Source organism: Podarcis bocagei (genome assembly GCF_964188305.1).
Source record: "Podarcis bocagei genome assembly, contig: HAP1_SCAFFOLD_109, whole genome shotgun sequence".
Taxonomy (NCBI): domain Eukaryota; kingdom Metazoa; phylum Chordata; class Lepidosauria; order Squamata; family Lacertidae; genus Podarcis; species Podarcis bocagei.
Genome location: NW_027670316.1, coordinates 191,470 through 210,483, shown reverse-complemented (window position 1 = coordinate 210,483; position 19,014 = coordinate 191,470). Strand labels below are relative to the sequence as shown.

The following is a 19,014-nucleotide window of genomic DNA, read 5'->3' as shown; positions in this document are numbered from 1 at the left end:
CAGATGCAACTTTGCAAACCTAAGCCGTGCTGCCATGTATTGAATAATAGGATTATTCAGAAGGTATTGATAATCAGGATCAGGTGCACAACCTTGGGGTCATTTTGAACTCACAGCTGTCCATGGATGCACAGGTTAATTCTGTGTTGATTCTGGTAGCTAGACTGGTGATAAGGAGCGGCCGCTGGCACCATATAACACCCAGCCTGGAAGATCTATATTGGCTCTCTGTACATTTCTGAGCACAATTCAAAGTGTTGGTGTTGGTGTTAACCTTTAAAGCCCTAAATGGCCCTGCCACTGTATACCTGAGGAGTGTCTCCACCGGCACATGTTACCTTCACTTGCTTTGGTGGCCGCTGTCCTGAAAACATGAAGCTCCTGACGCACAACATGCTTACCTCCCACGTGCGAGGAGTGAGGCCCGGTGGAGGATTCCCCCTTCGTATCCAGGCCACAGAAGTGAAGGTGAACAATGTCGATTTCAACCCGGAGTTCACAGCGCGGATGGTACCCAAGGTGGAATGGGCAGCTTTGGTAGAGGCAGTGGAGAGTTTCGGTCACCGATCAGACCTGCCCCCTGAGCCCATCCCTGACTTCGAGAGCAATGAGGATTTCCTTTGAAAAGTCCATCATGTGCTGATGGAGGTGGAAGTGGTGGAAGGTGTGCTGAAATGCCCAGATACTGGGCGTGAGTTTCCCATAACTAAAGGGTCTTTAAGGTGCTACTGGAAGGATTTTTTTAGTATTTTGACTATGGCAGACCAACACGGCTACCTATCTGTAAAGGGATATCCAACATGTTGCTGAGCGAAGAGGAGACTTGAGCTGGTTTGTGTCAATGGAGCTTTGAGAAGCAAGCCTTGCGGGTGAGGGGGGTGGGATATGTTCCTGTGGAAAGCCCAGCACCCTTATTTTTCTGTTGGGGGGAGGAGATGCTCTGAATATTGGGAGTGTCTCCACCCTCATCATTCAGCCTGTGAACTAAGATCCAGTTCTGAGGGCCTTCTGGTGGTTCCCTCACTGCAAGACGTGATGTTACAAGGAATCAGGCAAGCTGCCTTCGTAGTTGGGAGTGGCTCCCGTCCTGTGGAACACCCTCATCTGATGTCAAATAGATAAACAACTACACAAATTTCTGAAGACATCTGAATGCAATCCTGTATCAGGAAGCTTTTAATCGATGATGTGTTGCTGTGTTTTGATTATGTTCTTAGCTGCCCAGAGTTGCTGGAGCAACCAGGCTTACACTTACACACACACACACACACACACACACACACACACACACCTTTATCTTTTAGCTCCTGAAAGACTCAAGTTTCCATCTTAGGTGATTTCTTTCTGCCATAGCCTCAATTATGAATACCAGAGTAGGCTGATCAGGATTTAAGAATTTGTTGGGCATTTGTTCCTGAAGATGATGTGAACAAAGGCCCAAGCTTTCGATCTGAAAATCATTGGGTGTGTTGGGGAATGTTATTATAGAGATGAGAGGAATCTCCCCCCCCCCTTCTCCTGGAGCTGACAAGGGGGAGAGAGACAGCTTTGAATTGCAGCCAAACTATGAGAGAGAAAACAAGGCAAAGATGGGAGATCCTCCATCCCCTAGGATGCAGCGGTCGCTGAGGGTACTAGAGCAGCATACACAACAATGTTTGGCAATGGAAAGCTTCCATAGGAGTCGATGCTGCTGGGGGAGGGGAAATGAGGAGGAGTCAGAATGAATAATTCCATGATGGTGTAAAGACTGGAATTCTTTGTGTTACAGCAGTGACTGAATAAATCATACTTAAAAGCCTTCTTGTTTTCTCCTGGCTCCTTGAAAACATCAGGAAGGGAGGGAGAGATTCCTCAGACCTGACAATTAGAGTCATTTGCAAAGTGCCCCTGGATGTAGATTGCGCCACGGCAATAATAATTTGGTGCAAGTTTAGTCGCAGTATGCTTCTTAGTCTTTACGCGGTTTAATTTATTTAGATTTATATCCTGCTTTTTGACAAAATTCCTCAAAGTGACTGGTTCCTTTTACTAAAATAATGATGCTAGAATAATGGAATCTGCAGAAATATCTACAGAAAATATCCAAGTAAGCAGTCATGGGGAAATCAATCACACTTGTTGCAATTTTTATGTGGTATTCATTCAGCAGTAGCTCCATTCTTGTCACCCTGACAGCATCATTGATTGAAGTTCTCACTGCCCACATAGTGAGAGTTTCCACAATCCAGGGTGGATATTACCTTAGTGGGGTGTGTCACCCCATTTCAAAACCACGCCAGCTTAGTTGGAGGTGTGGGTGTTTCCCAAGCCTGTAGGAGCAACTGCAGAACACATTTTCTTACATGCCACTGTATGGCACAATGATGAATGACAGGAGTAGCTGGAGGTAGAGGGGGAAAGGCAAGTTGGGAATGAGGTCAGCATAGTATATGCAGACAAGAAGGACTGGCTCCATCAATGTGTTTGAATCACATCCATCTTGCCACTATCTTCCTCGCTCATCTGCTGCATCATAATGGGTACTTTGATCCCGACTTAAAGCAACCAAGTCAAATTCCAGGAATGATTTATCTGCCTTGTACAATTTTGAAGCAGTTATTTCCCATATTCTTTCTGTTCCCTTCACTACCATATTGGAGAAACAACTGGCTTCTCCTGAATAGGCTGTTCCAAGGAAAGGAAGGAAAGGCAAAAGATAAAAAGATAAATGAAACATGATCCTTCTCTAGTCCTTTTGCAAGGACTGTTTCCGGATGGGGGCAGTGAGCAAGTGTGCACACTCATAGATTCAGGAGCGTCTACAGATTTTATAGACTTGGACTTTGTGGAGAGGCTGCAGATGGCCATGCAGAGGTTGGAGCCCCTGCTAGACGTTGTGGTAAAGTTATCATTGTTAGAAAAATCATTCCTTGGTCAAGTGAAAGAATGTGGCCTTGTGGGTATTGTGGCAGCCATAAGGACCCTGGGAAAGGGAGCTGTGTATCTTTAAACCCAGACTTTCTGGCTCCTTGCCATGAGAGGTTTATGGGAGGAAAGGGGTCCTTGATTAATGGAAGGTTTGACACCTGGGCTGGTGGTGTGAATCTCTTCCTCCTTCCCGGAGGTTGTTTGTTTTCAAATTGCTGAGAATTGGGGATCTGGTTAATTTCCACAGGTGGGAGGAAGATCCTTTGATTAAGGGTTCAAAACTAAAACTGACCCAGCTGCAACAGAGTGAGCTGATCAAATTAAGACTCTTGATTGGCCAAAAGTTACGACGCTAAGTCGGAATTGTGGATAAAAGGATCAAGGAATGTTTTGTGCTTCGCTCTATGCCATTGCTCTGCAACTTGCAAAGATGCCCGGCTGTAACTTCCATCGTTAGCAGCCGTTTCGTCCTTTTGAAATGGAAATCCTCAAACAGCTCCATTACGCAACAGCTTGAAAGGACTCTTGACTATTCTAACCGTGTTCCTTTGTGAGTATGTAAAAGCTAGTTATAATGTACAGCGTTTTTATTTTGATGTTTGTAAGACTCTAAGATGTGCCTGTTGATTTTCAACATGTTTTCAGTTATCCTTTTAAAATAAACTTTTATAGTAGAACCTGTTGGTATTTGTGCCTTTTCCGGGGGAATAGCTAAATCCAAGCCTTCCGTTTAGTCACGCTCTACCGAGTGAATTTCTGCCTGCAAGCCTGTGGATGCAGCTTGTAAGGAGGGGGGATTGCCAGGTTAAAGAGACACACCTTTCTCCCTGGGATGTGACTCTGGGGTCCCCTGGACAAAAGGGAGTGGTGGCAGCCCTACCGGTGTAATTTCGGCCTGTGTTTGAGAAAAGTAACTCCCTCGCCAACCTGCCCAAGAAACCTGGACTGGCCGGAGAGCAAAGTCAGGCGATGGAGGGGTAGTGTGGGCGAGTGGAGCATTACTACATGTTGGCAGCTTGGTGGGATCTAGAACTTCCCTGCGGAAAAGCACTGTAACGTTTTTTTAAAAAAAATTTGGCACGTATCTTCTGTGGCTTACAAACGGTTTGTTATTTTGGTTGAGATAGTCAGGATGGAACAAAGTTTGGGACAATCTTTGAGAACTATTGATCAATGGGGAGTAATGGGAGAAGCTAGTTCCCTGCCGGTGGAAACCAACCCCATCAGGACTCCGAGTCCTAGCGAAAAGTCCGCGTCCTGGTTTTCCGATGGGTCCCAGGAAGAGCTGGTGGATATCAGCATTCCAGAGACGGTTCAGAGGGGTCAGCAAGAGACCTGCCGTGTGGAAGGAGGGAGGGCTGCGTCAGAGTACCAAACCCTAACTCCTCGTGAGGAGGTGGAAGCAGAGACAGCTTCTGCACGCCCTAGGGAAAGTTTTCCTGTTTACACAGAGTCCAGAGAGATGGATTTCTCGGAGGGACTTGATGTGGAATGGATACGAGATCCAGTGGACGGTGGATTCCGTTCCCGTGAAAAGTGTCCAAAAGTCGGTCCAGCTATTCGTTTGGCACCACGATACGACCGGATGGTGTATGATTTTCAAAGTCTACCACAACAGCAGCAAGAAGTGACGGAGAGGGACTACAGCCGAGCGGCATATGCGCCGGACGTGCACAGGAAGGTGGGACAGCCTTTGTTTAGCCCGGGAAAGATCTACTCGCCCGTCAATGCTCAACCGCTTCACGTGCCAGTACGTCGGTATGTGGAGGAGGAGGAGGAGTTCTACCGGAGACCTCACCGTGAATATGCAACAACGGCGGAACAGCGACGCCCAGATGGGTGGGTGCCGCCCAGCAGAGCTCCAAGGTATGAACCTGTCTCTGTGCGGGGGGGAAACCAGCAACAACCGTCCCCTCCAGGATTGACCTTAAATAACCTAAATTGGAAGGTATTCCAGAGATATCAACCTCCTACTGATGTACTGTGTTACCTAAACCTATTTGAGGTGACTTGCAAGGACATGGGGGTTGCACCAGAACTGTACATGGTGGTTTTGCGCTCCCTGGTCTGTGGGGATTTAGCAGAACTGATGGGAAATCTTCCCCAAGATGACCTAAATAACTATGAGAAATTTAAAAGGCTAGTGATGCGACGGCTTGGATTACACCCTGAGCAATATAGAAAAGCTTTTCGGAAGGTGGAGAAAGGTGGGCTCACTGACAACATAGCCGTTTTCTCTGCAAAGATGGCTCAGAATTTTGAACTGTGGCTTGCAGCCGAGGGGGTTCAGGATGCGAAGGATATCAAGCAGCTCCTGTTAATTGAGCAGTTGATGAGGTCCCTGTCCCCAGAAATTGCCAGCCTGGTTGCAGATCAAAAGCCACGAACTTTGGAGGAAGCTACCTCCCTTGCCGTGTCCTTCAGGGTTAATCGCACCAATTGGGCTACAAAAGGGGGGAACAATGCTAATAGACCTATGATTGGGTCTGGAAGATCCGCCCCCCCCCATCAAGGAACCTAGCCGAGGTGTTCCTACCCCTGCTAAAGACTTTGCTGCAACAGGGGGAGAGCGTTCTAAACTGTCCCCAACCTCTGGACTGTGTTTCTTGTGTAAAAAGCCGGGACACGTGAAAGCAGCTTGTCCCCAGCTGGGAGATAAAAAGCCTTCCATCCTCACCTCCACTCCCGCTGTGCGGATGATCCAGCGGCCGGAGGAAGATTGGGATGAGGAGCAGCTAAAATCCGGAGTGGAGCAGAGTTTGGCTCTGAAGGAGGAGGGTGGGGCAACATCTAAAGCTGAAACACCTGCTGTCCCAATAACTGCTGTTAATGTGGGTCCGGTGAGTGCGGGGAGCAATTTCAAAACCCCCCATGTGAACTGGGCGAAGTTGGAGTTTTCTGCCCCTATTGAAGTCAATAAAACTATTGTGGATTCGTATCGAGACTCCGGCTCAGATATTACCAGCGTATCTAGAGATCTGGTCTTGCCTAGTCAAATGCAGGCAAAGCCTCTGAGAATTAGTCCGTATGGGGTAGAAGAAATTTTCCAGCCAACGGCCATAGTTCCCCTTAAATACAAAGGCTATAGCGGGGACCATTTGGTGATTGTTCATGACCCACAGGTTTGCAAAAGCCCCGTCTTGGTTGGAAACGACCTTGGGTTTCAAGTTTACCTGCAACAACAAACCAAGGTGAATCCGGTAACTGTAGCACCTGCCCCCACCTTGATTCAGGCAGGGACAGACTCTGTTGAGCCTGAGACAGGGTTGGATGGAAAACCCGGAGGGGGGGGGAGAGTTACCAATCTTGGATGCGGGCTCCAAGAAGGACTTTGATGCCCCTGTTGAACTGGGGGATTTGGGTGAATTTGCTGCGGAACAACAAGCAGACCCCTCCTTGCAGGATTGCCGGGAGGCAGTTGGGGCTCCCCTGCGTGGAGCGAAAAGGGCCCAATTTGTGTATAAAAAAGGCCTTTTGTATCGGCAGTTCATTCCAAAAAAGGTGAAGGACAAAGACTTTGTTTTACAGCTAGTGGTTCCAGCAAAGAAGCGGTCAACTGTTCTCAGTTTGGCACATGAGGATGGCTTAGCTGGCCACATGGGACTACAAAAGACTTTAGAAAGACTGACTCGATACTTTTACTGGCCTGATGTATATCAAACAACTAAAGCATATGTACGCTCTTGTGTAATATGTCAAAAGGTGGGACATGATTGTGATAATCTCCCCAGTGAGTTACAGAGTGTCCCTTTGGAAGCAAATGTTCTGGAAAAGTGGGGTATTGACTTAGTGGGACCTCTACCAAAAACCCGCTCAGGAAAGCAATTTCTGTGTATAATAATTGATTATGCATCTCGTTATGTCTGGGGGACAAGTTTAGCTAACACTTCTGCTAACAACCTGGTGAAAGCTTTAATCTCTGCCTTTTGCTCTTAGGAATTCCTAAAGTTTTGGTGAGCGACTTGGGAACTAATTTCATGGCTAAGGTAACCCAGGAGGTTTTGCGAATGTCTGAGGTGCGCCACCATACCTCTATTGCTTATCAGCATCAAGGAAATGGGTTGGTGGAGAGAGTGCAAAAGACCTTAGTCCAGATGTTACGTAAATATGCTCTGGCTCATGGTTCCAGTTGGGATCAGGATTTACCTTTGGTGGTGGCTGCTTATAATGACTCCCATCAAAGGAGTTTGGGCTTTGCACCAAATCAGTTAATTTTTGGAAGGTTTCTGAATACCCCTCTTTCAATGCTGCGCAAGGAGTGGGAAGGATCTGAGGAGGAGATAAAGTTGCCTTCCGTCAGTGAATATTTTGCCCAACTCAAAGGAACCTTAGCAGATGTATGGCAATTGGCCAAAGAGAATTTAGAGAATGCCCGATTAGATCAAAAGAAGGTACATGATACCAGAGCTGTGTGCAAACAGTTTGAGGTGGGAGACCAGGTATGGATTTTGCGTCCATCCCGTCCTCACAAGTTGGATGTGAAATGGCAGGGTCCAGGTGTTGTAGAAGCAAAACTGAGCTCTGTGCGTTATCTGGTAAGCTGCAAGGAATTGCACCCCACCGCTCGAGAGTATCATGCAAATTCCTTAAAGATGTATGTGGAACAAAAGATCTCTGTGCTGGCCATTGCGCAGAGTCAGGAGGAGGTACCCTCTTCGCCTGTTGATCTTTTAACTGAGTACAAACAGGCTGGAGCAGTTTCAGATGTGTTGCAGTTGCCTACTTTAAGTGAAACTCAGGCTAAAGAGCTTTATGAGGCACTGCTACCTTATAGCAACACTTTCAGTACAAAGCCGGGTAGGACTCACCTGGCTCAGCATCATTTTGTTACGGGGGACTCCCCCCCTATTGCCTCACGCCCTTACCGAGTTGGTGAAGCCATTGCACAGAACATTGAGTCCGAAATGAAGGAAATGTTGGAACTGGGGGTTATAGAGCCTAGTAAGAGTGTTTGGGCCTCCCCTATAGTGCTGGTTCTGAAACCTGATGGCTCCATTCGCTTTTGTGTGGATTATAGACGGATAAATATGATTACTGTCCCTGATGTGTTTCCTCTGCCTAGGATTGATACACTGATTGAGAAGCTGGGATGTGCGAAATTCATTACTGTTATGGATTTGACCAAAGGATACTGGCAAATCCCTCTGCCCCTGAAGCTTCTGAAAAGTCTGCCTTTACTACTCATATAGGCTTGTACCAGTTTAAAGTGCTACCATTTGGATTGCGAAATGCTCCTGCAGCTTTCCAAAGGTTGATTAATTCCTTGATTCATGACATGAGTGAATTCTGCTGTGCTTATTTGGATGATCTAGCTGTTTTTTCTGAATCATGGCCAGAACAACTTAAACACCTGCAGAGAGTTTTGGCCCGGTTACAAGAAGCAAACCTGACTGTAAAAATGTCTAAATGCCAGTTTGCTCAAGGAGAAGTGGTGTATTTGGGATTTAGAGTGGGGTCTGGAAGCATCAAAACTCTGGAGGCTAAGATACCATGTATTCAAGAGTGGCCTCGCCCTGTGGTGAAAAAAGATGTGCAGTCCTTCATAGGGTTGGTAAATTATTACAGGCGTTTTATCAACCATTTCTCAACCCTGGCAGCTCCTCTCACCAACCTTTGCAAGAAATCCTTGCCAGTTAAGATAGAATGGACTGAGGAGTGTCAAAGAGCTTTTGATTTGTTGAAACATGCCCTGGTGAGCAATCAAGTCATGTTGGCCCCAGATCAGAGACGGCCGTTTAAAGTACAGACGGACGCTAGTCAATCTGGATTGGGTGCCGTTTTGTTACAAGAAGACCAAGAGAAAAATTGGCGTCCCGTGGTTTATCTGAGTAAGAAATTGCTAACCAGGGAACAAAATTATTCTACCATTGAAAAGGAGTGTTTTGCTTTGGTCTGGGCTCTAACTAAGTTGCGTCCCTATCTGTGGGGTACTGTCTTTGAGGTTCAGATTGATCACTCTCCTCTGTGTTGGTTGGAAAGAGGAAAAAATTCTAACCAGAAATTGGCCAGATGGAGCATGGCCTTGCAAGACTTCCAGTTTAAAGTCACTCATATTGCTGGAAAAGAAAATGTGGTTGCTGACACCCTGTCTAGGATGTACCAATCTGTTAAATGAAGTATGGATATGTATTCTGCCTGCATCTTCTGCTGAGAAATTGTCTTGAAACTGTGTAAATAGTGGATTAGGGGGGTGCTGCTAGTGTGTGTGGTTTAAAAGCTGCTGAAGAACCCCTGGTCCGAGAAAACCTACCTCATTGTAAAGATAGTAGAAGGAATAAAGGGACTTAACCCTATATTCCTCTAGGGGGGAGGGTGTGGTAAAGTTATCATTGTTAGAAAAATCATTCCTTGGTCAAGTGAAAGAATGTGGCCTTGTGGGTATTGTGGCAGCCATAAGGACCCTGGGAAAGGGAGCTGTGTATCTTTAAACCCAGACTTTCTGGCTCCTCGCCATGAGAGGTTTATGGGAGGAAAGGGGTCCTTGATTAATGGAAGGTTTGACACCTGGGCTGGTGGTGTGAATCTCTTCCTCCTTCCCGGAGGTTGTTTGTTTTCAAATTGCTGAGAATTGGGGATCTGGTTAATTTCCACAGGTGGGAGGAAGATCCTTTGATTAAGGGTTCAAAACTAAAACTGACCCAGCTGCAACAGAGTGAGCTGATCAAATTAAGACTCTTGATTGGCCAAAAGTTACGACGCTAAGTTGGAATTGTGGATAAAAGGATCAAGGAATGTTTTGTGCTTCGCTCTATGCCATTGCTCTGCAACTTGCAAAGATGCCCGGCTGTAACTTCCATCGTTAGCAGCCGTTTCGTCCTTTTGAAATGGAAATCCTCAAACAGCTCCATTACGCAACAGCTTGAAAGGACTCTTGACTATTCTAACCGTGTTCCTTTGTGAGTATGTAAAAGCTAGTTATAATGTACAGCGTTTTTATTTTGATGTTTGTAAGACTCTAAGATGTGCCTGTTGATTTTCAACATGTTTTCAGTTATCCTTTTAAAATAAACTTTTATAGTAGAACCTGTTGGTATTTGTGCCTTTTCCGGGGGAATAGCTAAATCCAAGCCTTCCGTTTAGTCACGCTCTACCGAGTGAATTTCTGCCTGCAAGCCTGTGGATGCAGCTTGTAAGGAGGGGGGATTGCCAGGTTAAAGAGACACACCTTTCTCCCTGGGATGTGACTCTGGGGTCCCCTGGACAAAAGGGAGTGGTGGCAGCCCTACCGGTGTAATTTCGGCCTGTGTTTGAGAAAAGTAACTCCCTCGCCAACCTGCCCAAGAAACCTGGACTGGCCGGAGAGCAAAGTCAGGCGATGGAGGGGTAGTGTGGGCGAGTGGAACATTACTACAGACGTACAGACCATTGATGGGTGGCCCTTGCTAGCTGCACGTGTATCTGAGGCTATGATGCCGGTAGGCCTGGGGTTGCCGAGCCACAGAGAGACAATCGCATTCCACATCACAAGGTTGGCAACTCACCCTGTGGTGCTGGGAATGACGTGGCTATCCCGGCATGATCCTGTGATCGCTTGGGGGCAGAGATCCATAACCTTTGCCTCGGCCTATTGCCGCCTACACTGCCTAGGTGGAGGGGGGCCAGAGAGGGCAGAGGTTGGAGGGGCAGAGGCCCTAGGAGCCCTCACGGGGAATGAAGGACAATTACCCCCTCCCTAGAAGGCCTATCAAGATGTGTTCTGTGAGAAGGAAGCTGATAGATTACCACCTTAGGCCTTATGACTGCAAAATCGAATTGCTGCCAGGGGCCCAGCTGCCCATTAGTTGGCTTTATTCCATGTCAGAAGCAGTTTGCCAAGCTGAAGGAATTTCTGAAGAAGAATTTGGCGCATGGCTTTATCCATCCTTCTAAGGCTCTTTGGAGCGCACCTGTGCTTATTGTGAAGAAGAGGAACAACTCTGAGCTGCGCCTCTGCTATGATTATAGGAGGCTGAACCAGGTGACGGTGCCCAATCGCTACCCCCTGCTACGTATAGGGAACTTGCTGGAGTGGTTGAGGTCAGCAAAGATCTTCACAAAGCTTGACTTGAGGGGGGCCTATAACTTGATAAGGATAAGAGAAGAACATGAGTGGAAGACCACCTTTTGTACCATTTAGTCATGCATAAGCTGACTCCGTCAGAGCAGAACTACACCATCTGGGAGAAGGAATTGTTTGCTATATGGGACACTGTGGAGACATGGTGACACTTCCTGGAGGGGGCACAACATAAAGTGGAGGTGCACACCAATCACCGTAATCTAGAACACTGGCAGACAGCTTGGTGTCTTAACCAGAGGGAGATAAGGTGGGCACATTTCTTTGCCAGATTCAACTTCAGAGTGCAGTATGTGGTGGGCCCTCAGAACCAAAAAGCAGATGCTCTTTCATGGAAACCGGAGTATCTGGAAGAGGCTACCCTAGTGCTGAGGCACATCCTCAGACCGGCTACAGATAGCTGTGGTCTCAGCAGCTGATGCTCGACTTCCAGAAGCAAACTGCCGAGGATGAGTTTGCAAGGAAGAACATAGAGGCAATACAGAGATGGGATAGTGCTGCAGATGGCTTTGCTGAAAGAGGTGGATTGTTGTATAAGGGAACAGCGTTATATGTCTCAGAGGAGGAGGTCCATGCCAAGGTTTTGAAGCTGTGTCACAAAAGCCCCATTGCAGGGCATTTTGGGCAGTACAAAACCTTACTCTGAGTGACGAGACCGTTTTGCTGACCAAAGGTGAAGGAGGAAATGAAAGAGTATGTGAAGGCGTGTGAGACTTGTCAACGGGCAAAGAGACCCCACGAAGTGCCTGCAGTACTACTCCAACCACTTCCTACATCTCAAGGACCATGGGAGGTGATAGCTATGGGCTTTATCACCGACCTGCCTGAGTCACAGAAGCAGACGGTGATATGCGTGGTGGTGGACTTGTTCTCAAAGATGGCGCATTTTGTGCCCTGTAAGAAGTTGCCCTCGGCACAGGAGACGGCTCAACTTTTCGTGGAGCATGTGTTTAAGCTGCATAGATTGCTCTAAGGGTCATCTCAGACAGAGGAACACAATTTACCTCCCAGTTTCAGCGAGCCACCCACAGACCAATGGAAAGTCGGAAAGGACGAATGCGACCTTGCAACATTAACTATCAACAGGATGATTGGGTCAACAAGCTGGCTCTAGCAGTGTTTGCATATAACAGTGCTTTAGACCCATCTACACAACAATCTCCCTTCTTTGCCAGCCTGGGAAGTCACGCCACGCCTTTCCAGGACAGGAAGACAACATGTCAGTCCCAGCTGCGGAACATCTGGCAGAGGAATTGGAGGCTCTACACAGCTTACTACAAGAGCAGTTGGAACAGGTGAAAGACGCATATAAGAGGAAGGCGGATAAGCATAGAAAACAAGGCAAGGAGATAAGGGTGGGGGACCAAGTGTGACGGTCTACAAAAGGATGGTGCCGGAAGTTGGACCTTCAGAGGGTGGGGCCATTTGAAGGAGTGGAACAAATTAGCCATGTATCATTCAGGCTTTGTTTGCCCACCTCCATGAAGATACACTCTGTATTCCATAGGTCCTTATTGTCACCCGTGAACCCTGCACACCCGTATCAAGCGCCCAAGGAGGCACCCCCCCCCACACACAACCAATCATTGTGTGGAAGGTGAAAAGGAATATGAGGTGCCACAGTTGCTGGACTGTGGCTGGAGGGGAAGGAGATTGCAATATTGAGTATCTTGGAAAGTTTATGGGAATGAGGGAAATTCTTGGAAAGGTTATGGGAATGAGGAAAATTCTTCGGAGGATTCCAAAAATGTTCATGCCCCTAGGATACAGGTAGAATTCCACCGCAGGTGCCTCAGCAAGCCGAAACCCAGAAGGGTGGAGGGAGGAGGAGAAGGCAGTGGAAGAAGATGGCAAAAGTGAGGCTGAAGGGGGGGGCAGCATAGTAGGGAACTCTCAAGAGGAGGAAGAAGAGTGTGAATGACTGGTGGGAAAACACAGACAGGGAGCCTCAGGAGGAGGGGGAGCAGGAGGAGGAGGATTATAGGGGAGGGAGTGGTGTTGTGAACACACCAGCCCAAAGCAAAGACATACTGCCTGAAATAGAATGCAGGCAGATGCAGAGGGAGCAGAGAGGCTTGTATACTTTTCAAACAGTTGAAACAGGGGGGGTTGTCTACCCCCCTCTTTTGAGAGCTGAAAGGAATGCAGCTTATCTGCTTCGGCAGAGCAGGCTGGAGACAGCCAGCCCTCACAAGAAGCACAGTCATGCCCAGCACAAAGGAGAGTGAGTAGTTCCTCACAGGAAGAGGAGGCAACTAATACCATTAGTCCCAAAACTAGGTGAATAGGGAAAGTCCTAGAAAGAAAACAAGCCCCAAAACATAAGGGTCAGAAGTTCAGGATATTCTGCAGAAACCGGAAGGGCTCTTCAGAGTCAACTTGACTGTGATGAACACATACTCCAATAGAGCAGTCAGAGACTAATTGCTGCTTGCAGTAAATGTACCAGTTAATTAAGTCTTGTGTGCTGTTATTAAGCAGGATGCCAGCCCACACCTGTCAAAGGCACACGGGCACAGCACAGGCGTAGGAAGGGGGTGGGGTGGGGGCAGTCTGCCCCGGGGCTGACAAAGGGGGTGACAAAAAGGCAGACAGTGAGGGGCTTGCCTCATCGCCGCCACACACTGCGGAATGGCTCATTGCCGCGCGCACGGTGGATCATCCTGCCCCCCCCAGCTCGTCCCGCCTATGCAGCCAACTACGCCACTGGGGCACAGATCGCCATTCCAGTCTTCTTGAAGCAGCACCACTCCCAACGCCCTATTGGAGGCATTGGTCTCCACCACCATGCTGGGAGTCGGCATGGGCTAGATACTCCTCTGAGGTGAATACGCCCTTGAGTTGTTCAAATGGCTGCTGAGCCTCTGCTGTCCACAGGAAGGGTTTTATTTTACCCTCAAGGAGTCCGTAAGAGGCACCGTGAGCCTGGAGTAGCCAGACACGAACTTGTGATAGTAGTTCGCGAACCCCCAAAACCTTTTTGGTTTTGATCTCCTTCCACGACACTACCACCTGCACCTTGGCCAGATACATGTGCATTTCACTTGGCGTTATACGGTACCCCAAGAACTCTACTTCTGAGACGTAGAACTGGCATTTCTTCAACTTTGTGTAAAGGCAATGCTCTCTCAGCCTTCGTAGCTCTGTCATGTGACGTACATGCTGCTCTGGGTTCTCAGAATAGATAAGAAGATAACAAATGACCTGCATATCCACCAGGTTCTCCCACACATGGTTGATGAATGCTTGCAACATCACTGTCCCTGATTGAAACCCGAAAGGCATGACCAAGTATTTGAAACTGCCATAACTGCAGAATGTTGTCTTCCACTCATCTCCCTCCGTCATACGTATCAAATTGTAAAGGTAAAGGTAAAGGGACCCCTGACCATTAGGTCCAGTCGTGGCCGACTCTGGGGTTGCGGCGCTCATCTCGCTTTATTGGCCGAGGGAGCCGGCGTACAGCTTCCAGGTCATGTGGCCAGCATGACTAAGCCGCTTCTGGCAAACCAGAGCAGCGCACAGAAACGCCGTTTACCTTCCTGCCGGAGCGGTACCTATTTATCTACTTGCACTTTGACGTGCTTTCGAACTGCTAGGTTGGCAGGAGCTGGGACCGAGCAATGGGAGCTCACCCCGTCGCTGGGATTCGAACTGCTGACCTTCTGATCAGCAAGTCCTAGGCTCTGTGGTTTAACCCACAGCGCCACCCGCACCCCCCCTTAAATCCAGCTTTGTGAAAATCTTTGCAGACCTCAACCTCTCTAGCAAATCCCCAATGTATGGTAAGGGATAGTGATTGGGACCATGATGCGGATAATCTGGTGAAAGTCCATGCAGAGCTTGGATGGCTGGGTAAAATCCCATGCCAGGCTCTTCTCGAGAAACTCCTTGAGAGATGTCAGCTCCTTCTCAGACATCAAATAGACATCAGCTTCTGGGCATCTGAGCCCCCGATAGCAAGTCTATTTTACAGTCATAAGTTCGATGCGGAGGCAAACTGTCTGCCTCCTTCTCACAGGACACGTCCCAGTAGGCCTTGTATTGGGGTGGCAACTGCCCTTCCTCTCCCATTAGGGGTCCCAATACTTTCACCACCCTTGTGGCGGCTGCTACTGGAGCTTCAATACCTAAGCAGTAGGTATTTTCCTTGGTTTTATTTTCTGGGACATCTGCTGGGATGTCCCAGAAATTCGCTGGGAAGGAAATTCAAGGCAGCCTGCTGCAGGAGTGCATTGGAGTCCATAGATCACAGTTTGACAGCTGGGTCAGCCCAGCAACAAATGGAGCTGCAAACCCATTGGGAACTCGCTTTTGATCTCCATAGAACCTTCGATGTCCTGGTAATCCCCAAGATTACCATACATAATCTTTATGTATTGCAGGGTGATCCTATCTGGTACCTTATTTGAAGGGGGAGAAGCTACCAGGAAAGGGTTGTAACACACGTGCCGCAATACTACCTTTACTCCTTAGTCAATAACTGGTTTTCTGTGACACAGTATGTTATTGTGCAATATGATTGCTATTGTAGATGTGGAAAACTCCAAAAAAGAAAGTTTGAAGAAACTAATCATGTCAAACAAATTAAACAAGGCAAGGCTATCAAATTATTTCTCCCCTGTTGATCAAACCCCTTAATGCAGGAAAGTACTACCAAGCTGTCATAATGAATACCTCTCCCCTCAAAAATAGAGTAAAACAGACCATCATATGTGTATGTGATTATTGCTCTGAATTAAAGAGAGAAGTCCAGTAGTGGTTAAGAGCGGTAGTCTCGTAATCTGGGGAACCGGGTTCGCGTCTCCGCTCCTCCACATGCAGCTGCTGGGTGACCTTGGGCCAGTCACACTTCTCTGAAGTCTCTCAGCCCCACTCACCTCACAGAGTGTTTGTTGTGGGGGAGGAAGGGAAAGGAGATTGTTAGCCGCTTTGAGACTCCTGAAGGGGAGTGAAAGGCGGGATATCAAGTCCAAACTCTTCTTCTTCTTCTTCAATATTGTAAACAAAACATGTTATCAAGGTTTAAGTAGTGCAGGATATCTTGCAAGCACATCTTGACACCATAACTTACATTTAATTAAAAAGGGCCACAACTTCCAAGAATCAGCCTCCACAAGCCCTCCCTCTTTTTCACAATTCTTTGTTTCCTCATACAGATGGCACACCCATCAGAGTGTTTTTAAACTGCCACATAAAGGGACATGTCTCCATAGGGGTGGAAATTAGCCTACGAAAAAGTGCACCAGACAAGACTTCTGCTGCTTCCAGAGAGAGGTGACTGAATTAAAGGCAATTTAGGCTTACCAGGAATGTAAGTAAAAGTTTTTGTTCAGTGAATCATAAAGTGTAGAGTTGGAAAGGTCCCAAGGGTCATCTAGTCAACCCCCTGCAATGCAGGAATCTCATCAAAGTCTCTCATTCTATTTGAAACCATACTGGGCCCTGCTTCATTTGCAAATGTGCTGGTAGTTGTGTTATTTGTCACTTCCTGTGCAGGGGTCCACAGAGAGAGAGAGAGAGAGAGAGAGAGAGAGAGAGAGAGAGAGAGAGAGAGAAATGCTGTCTGTCTTTCAGTGTGCTTTAGGGCTGCGCGATATCAGGTTTATAACATCACAATATATTACCAGCTAAATACCACAATATCTCAGTACATCACATGATATATCTGCGGCTGCAGAGGGCCTTGCCGGGCACTTGGAGAAGTGACCCTTTCTCACTTAATTCTCCAGCAGTGGGGGTAGGGGAGACCTTTATAAAAAGTATAAAATCAATCTATAATGAGCAGACGGCCAATATAATTGTAAACAACATATCAGGAAAATGTATGATATATAAAGGGATGAGGCAAGGTTGCTCAATGTCCCCGCTGTTATTTATATTAATATTAGAAATACTGGCTCAAAATATAAGGATTAAGAATAAAATCAATGGAATAACAGTGGGCCAGCAAAATTACAAATTGAAAGCATTCGTGGATGACTTTGTATTAACCTTAGAACAACCCAGAATGAGCATACTGGAGGTGACAGAAGAGATAAGTAGATTTGTAAAATTGGCTGGCTGCAAACAAAATAAAGGGAAAATCAAGATGCTGCTAAAAAAATAAAGAATAATCAAAGAAAAAAGACATTGAATCGGAATGTGGGTGGGAAATAGAAACAAAAATAAAATATCTGTGGATTTGGTTAACAATAAAAAAACATAATATCTATCAAGACAACTATGTAAAAGCATGGAAAGAAAGAAAGATTTGGAAATATGGGAGAGAATGAAGCTATCACTGTTTTGGCCATCAAAATGAATGTCCTTCCAATTATAAATGATATCTGATGTTTCATAGAGTGGCAGAAAAAAGTATTAAGGCTCATATGGCCGGGAATGAATCCCAGAGTAAAATTTAAAATTATGCTTGATGAAAAGAAAGAGGAGGTTTGCCCTGCCAGACCTTCAACTTTACTTCGAGGCATCATGCCTATGTTGGATAAAACATGCTCTCTGTTCCTGTTTTTGAAAATGCAAAAAACAAACAAAAACAAACAAAAACCTTCAGCAGTGGAATGAAACCAGCTTGGTTTACATCAAATAAATGATGGAGTCATACATTTGTAATGTTGTACATCCTCATGATGGATGCTGGAAAAACAATACGTCTACTTGGCAAGTTACAGTGGGGAAAACTAGGAAAATATTAAATCACATGAGATTTCATGTAATCATGAATGCTTCTGGGATGACAGTTCAAACTAATGTCCTGCATTTTCTGTTTTCCAGGTAAACAGTTGAAAAAAATACCACCACAACTGAGGAAATTTTCACTTCATATATTTCTTTCATTGGCATACACGTGGTGCTTCAGATTAGGAAACCATGAGCTGGTTTTCTCAAATTCTGGAAAACTGGATCAGTTTTTCTTATTTGGAAGAATATCGGACCTTAGTGGTTCACCCTTTGTGGTTACTTAAGCTTCTGGTTTTAATTTATTCACCATTCATATGTACGGTTTTGTGTCTCTGGGCTATCTCATTTGTTTTACATATTTACAAGAAGATTAATAACCAGCAAGAAAGTGATGTTAGCAAATTTTGGGAGAAACCAAGGAAAATTATTGCTCAAGTTTGTGATATAACTGGAAAGATATGGTATGGTGAGTAAGCTTTCTTTCATTCCAATAATTCAGTCTTATCAGCTCCTATACTTTCATAGGATTGAGCATCAGAATTTCAGACTTGAGACATTGGGACAATAGCTGCTACAGTGCATCAGGAGTGGACCTCTAAACCCACTTCAGAGTCACCACAGCTCCAAGCTGGCCTTGGCTCCATATGGATGAAAAGAAAGGCATGGAATTTTTTTTAGGTAATAAGCAATCAAAACGAAAAACAAAAACTATTATGAGGTATGAAATTAAGATATATTACAGAAGGGTCACCTGGTGGCTGCATGAACACCATACATTTAATCACATTGAAAGCATGCCTCCTCTCCAAAAGAAACCTGGAGAATGTTGCTTACACCTCACAGAGCTATAATTAGCAAAGCTCTTTAAAAATAGTTTCATGGATTGTGGCAAGAGAAGGGGGTTGGGTTTAAACGTGCAGTGAGTACGCAGCCAATGTAATGAGTATATCATCGTGCAGTGAGACTTTGATTCTGCCATTTTCCAGAGCATGGTAAACCACTAGGTAACTCTGAAACATAAACTCTGGACACAAACCATGGAATCTGCCGGCGTAGGATGTGGTGATGGCTGCTAATTTGGATGAACACTGCAAGAAACCAGATGATGGAATACAGAGAGCTTTGGCTTGATCAAGAGGATCCATCTTATGTTTTCATCGCTTCCCAGAGTGAAGTTGCTTTAGATGTTGAAGCATAAATCAGAAATACATTACTAAAACCAAGTTTTGGTCATAAGGATGAAACCCTGTGGCTACTTATGACATTGGTCAAGGGTGCACCTGTCTGGGAAACTGATTTCTCACCTTGTATAAAGTGATTCAGAGAATGGTCTGAAGATATGAGTCTTATAACACATATAAATGCTT

General features: G+C 46.2%; 1 protein-coding gene across 2 annotated transcripts in view; it reads left to right on the top strand.

Annotated features, from left to right (window-relative positions):
- Positions 1-16,114: 16,114 nt before the first annotated feature.
- LOC308579509 (DGAT1/2-independent enzyme synthesizing storage lipids-like) overlaps positions 16,115-19,014 on the top strand; it is a 92,088-nt gene continuing 89,188 nt past the window's right edge. The window contains exons 1-2 of one of the 2 annotated variants that reach the window (XM_081214060.1): positions 16,115-16,280; positions 17,741-18,113. In XM_081214060.1, coding sequence (XP_081070186.1) covers positions 17,837-18,113 — 277 coding nt within the window. In that variant the 5' untranslated portion in view covers positions 16,115-16,280; positions 17,741-17,836. The remainder of the gene's footprint in view (positions 16,281-17,740; positions 18,114-19,014) is intronic. The other variant, XM_081214058.1, reaches the window with a different exon arrangement.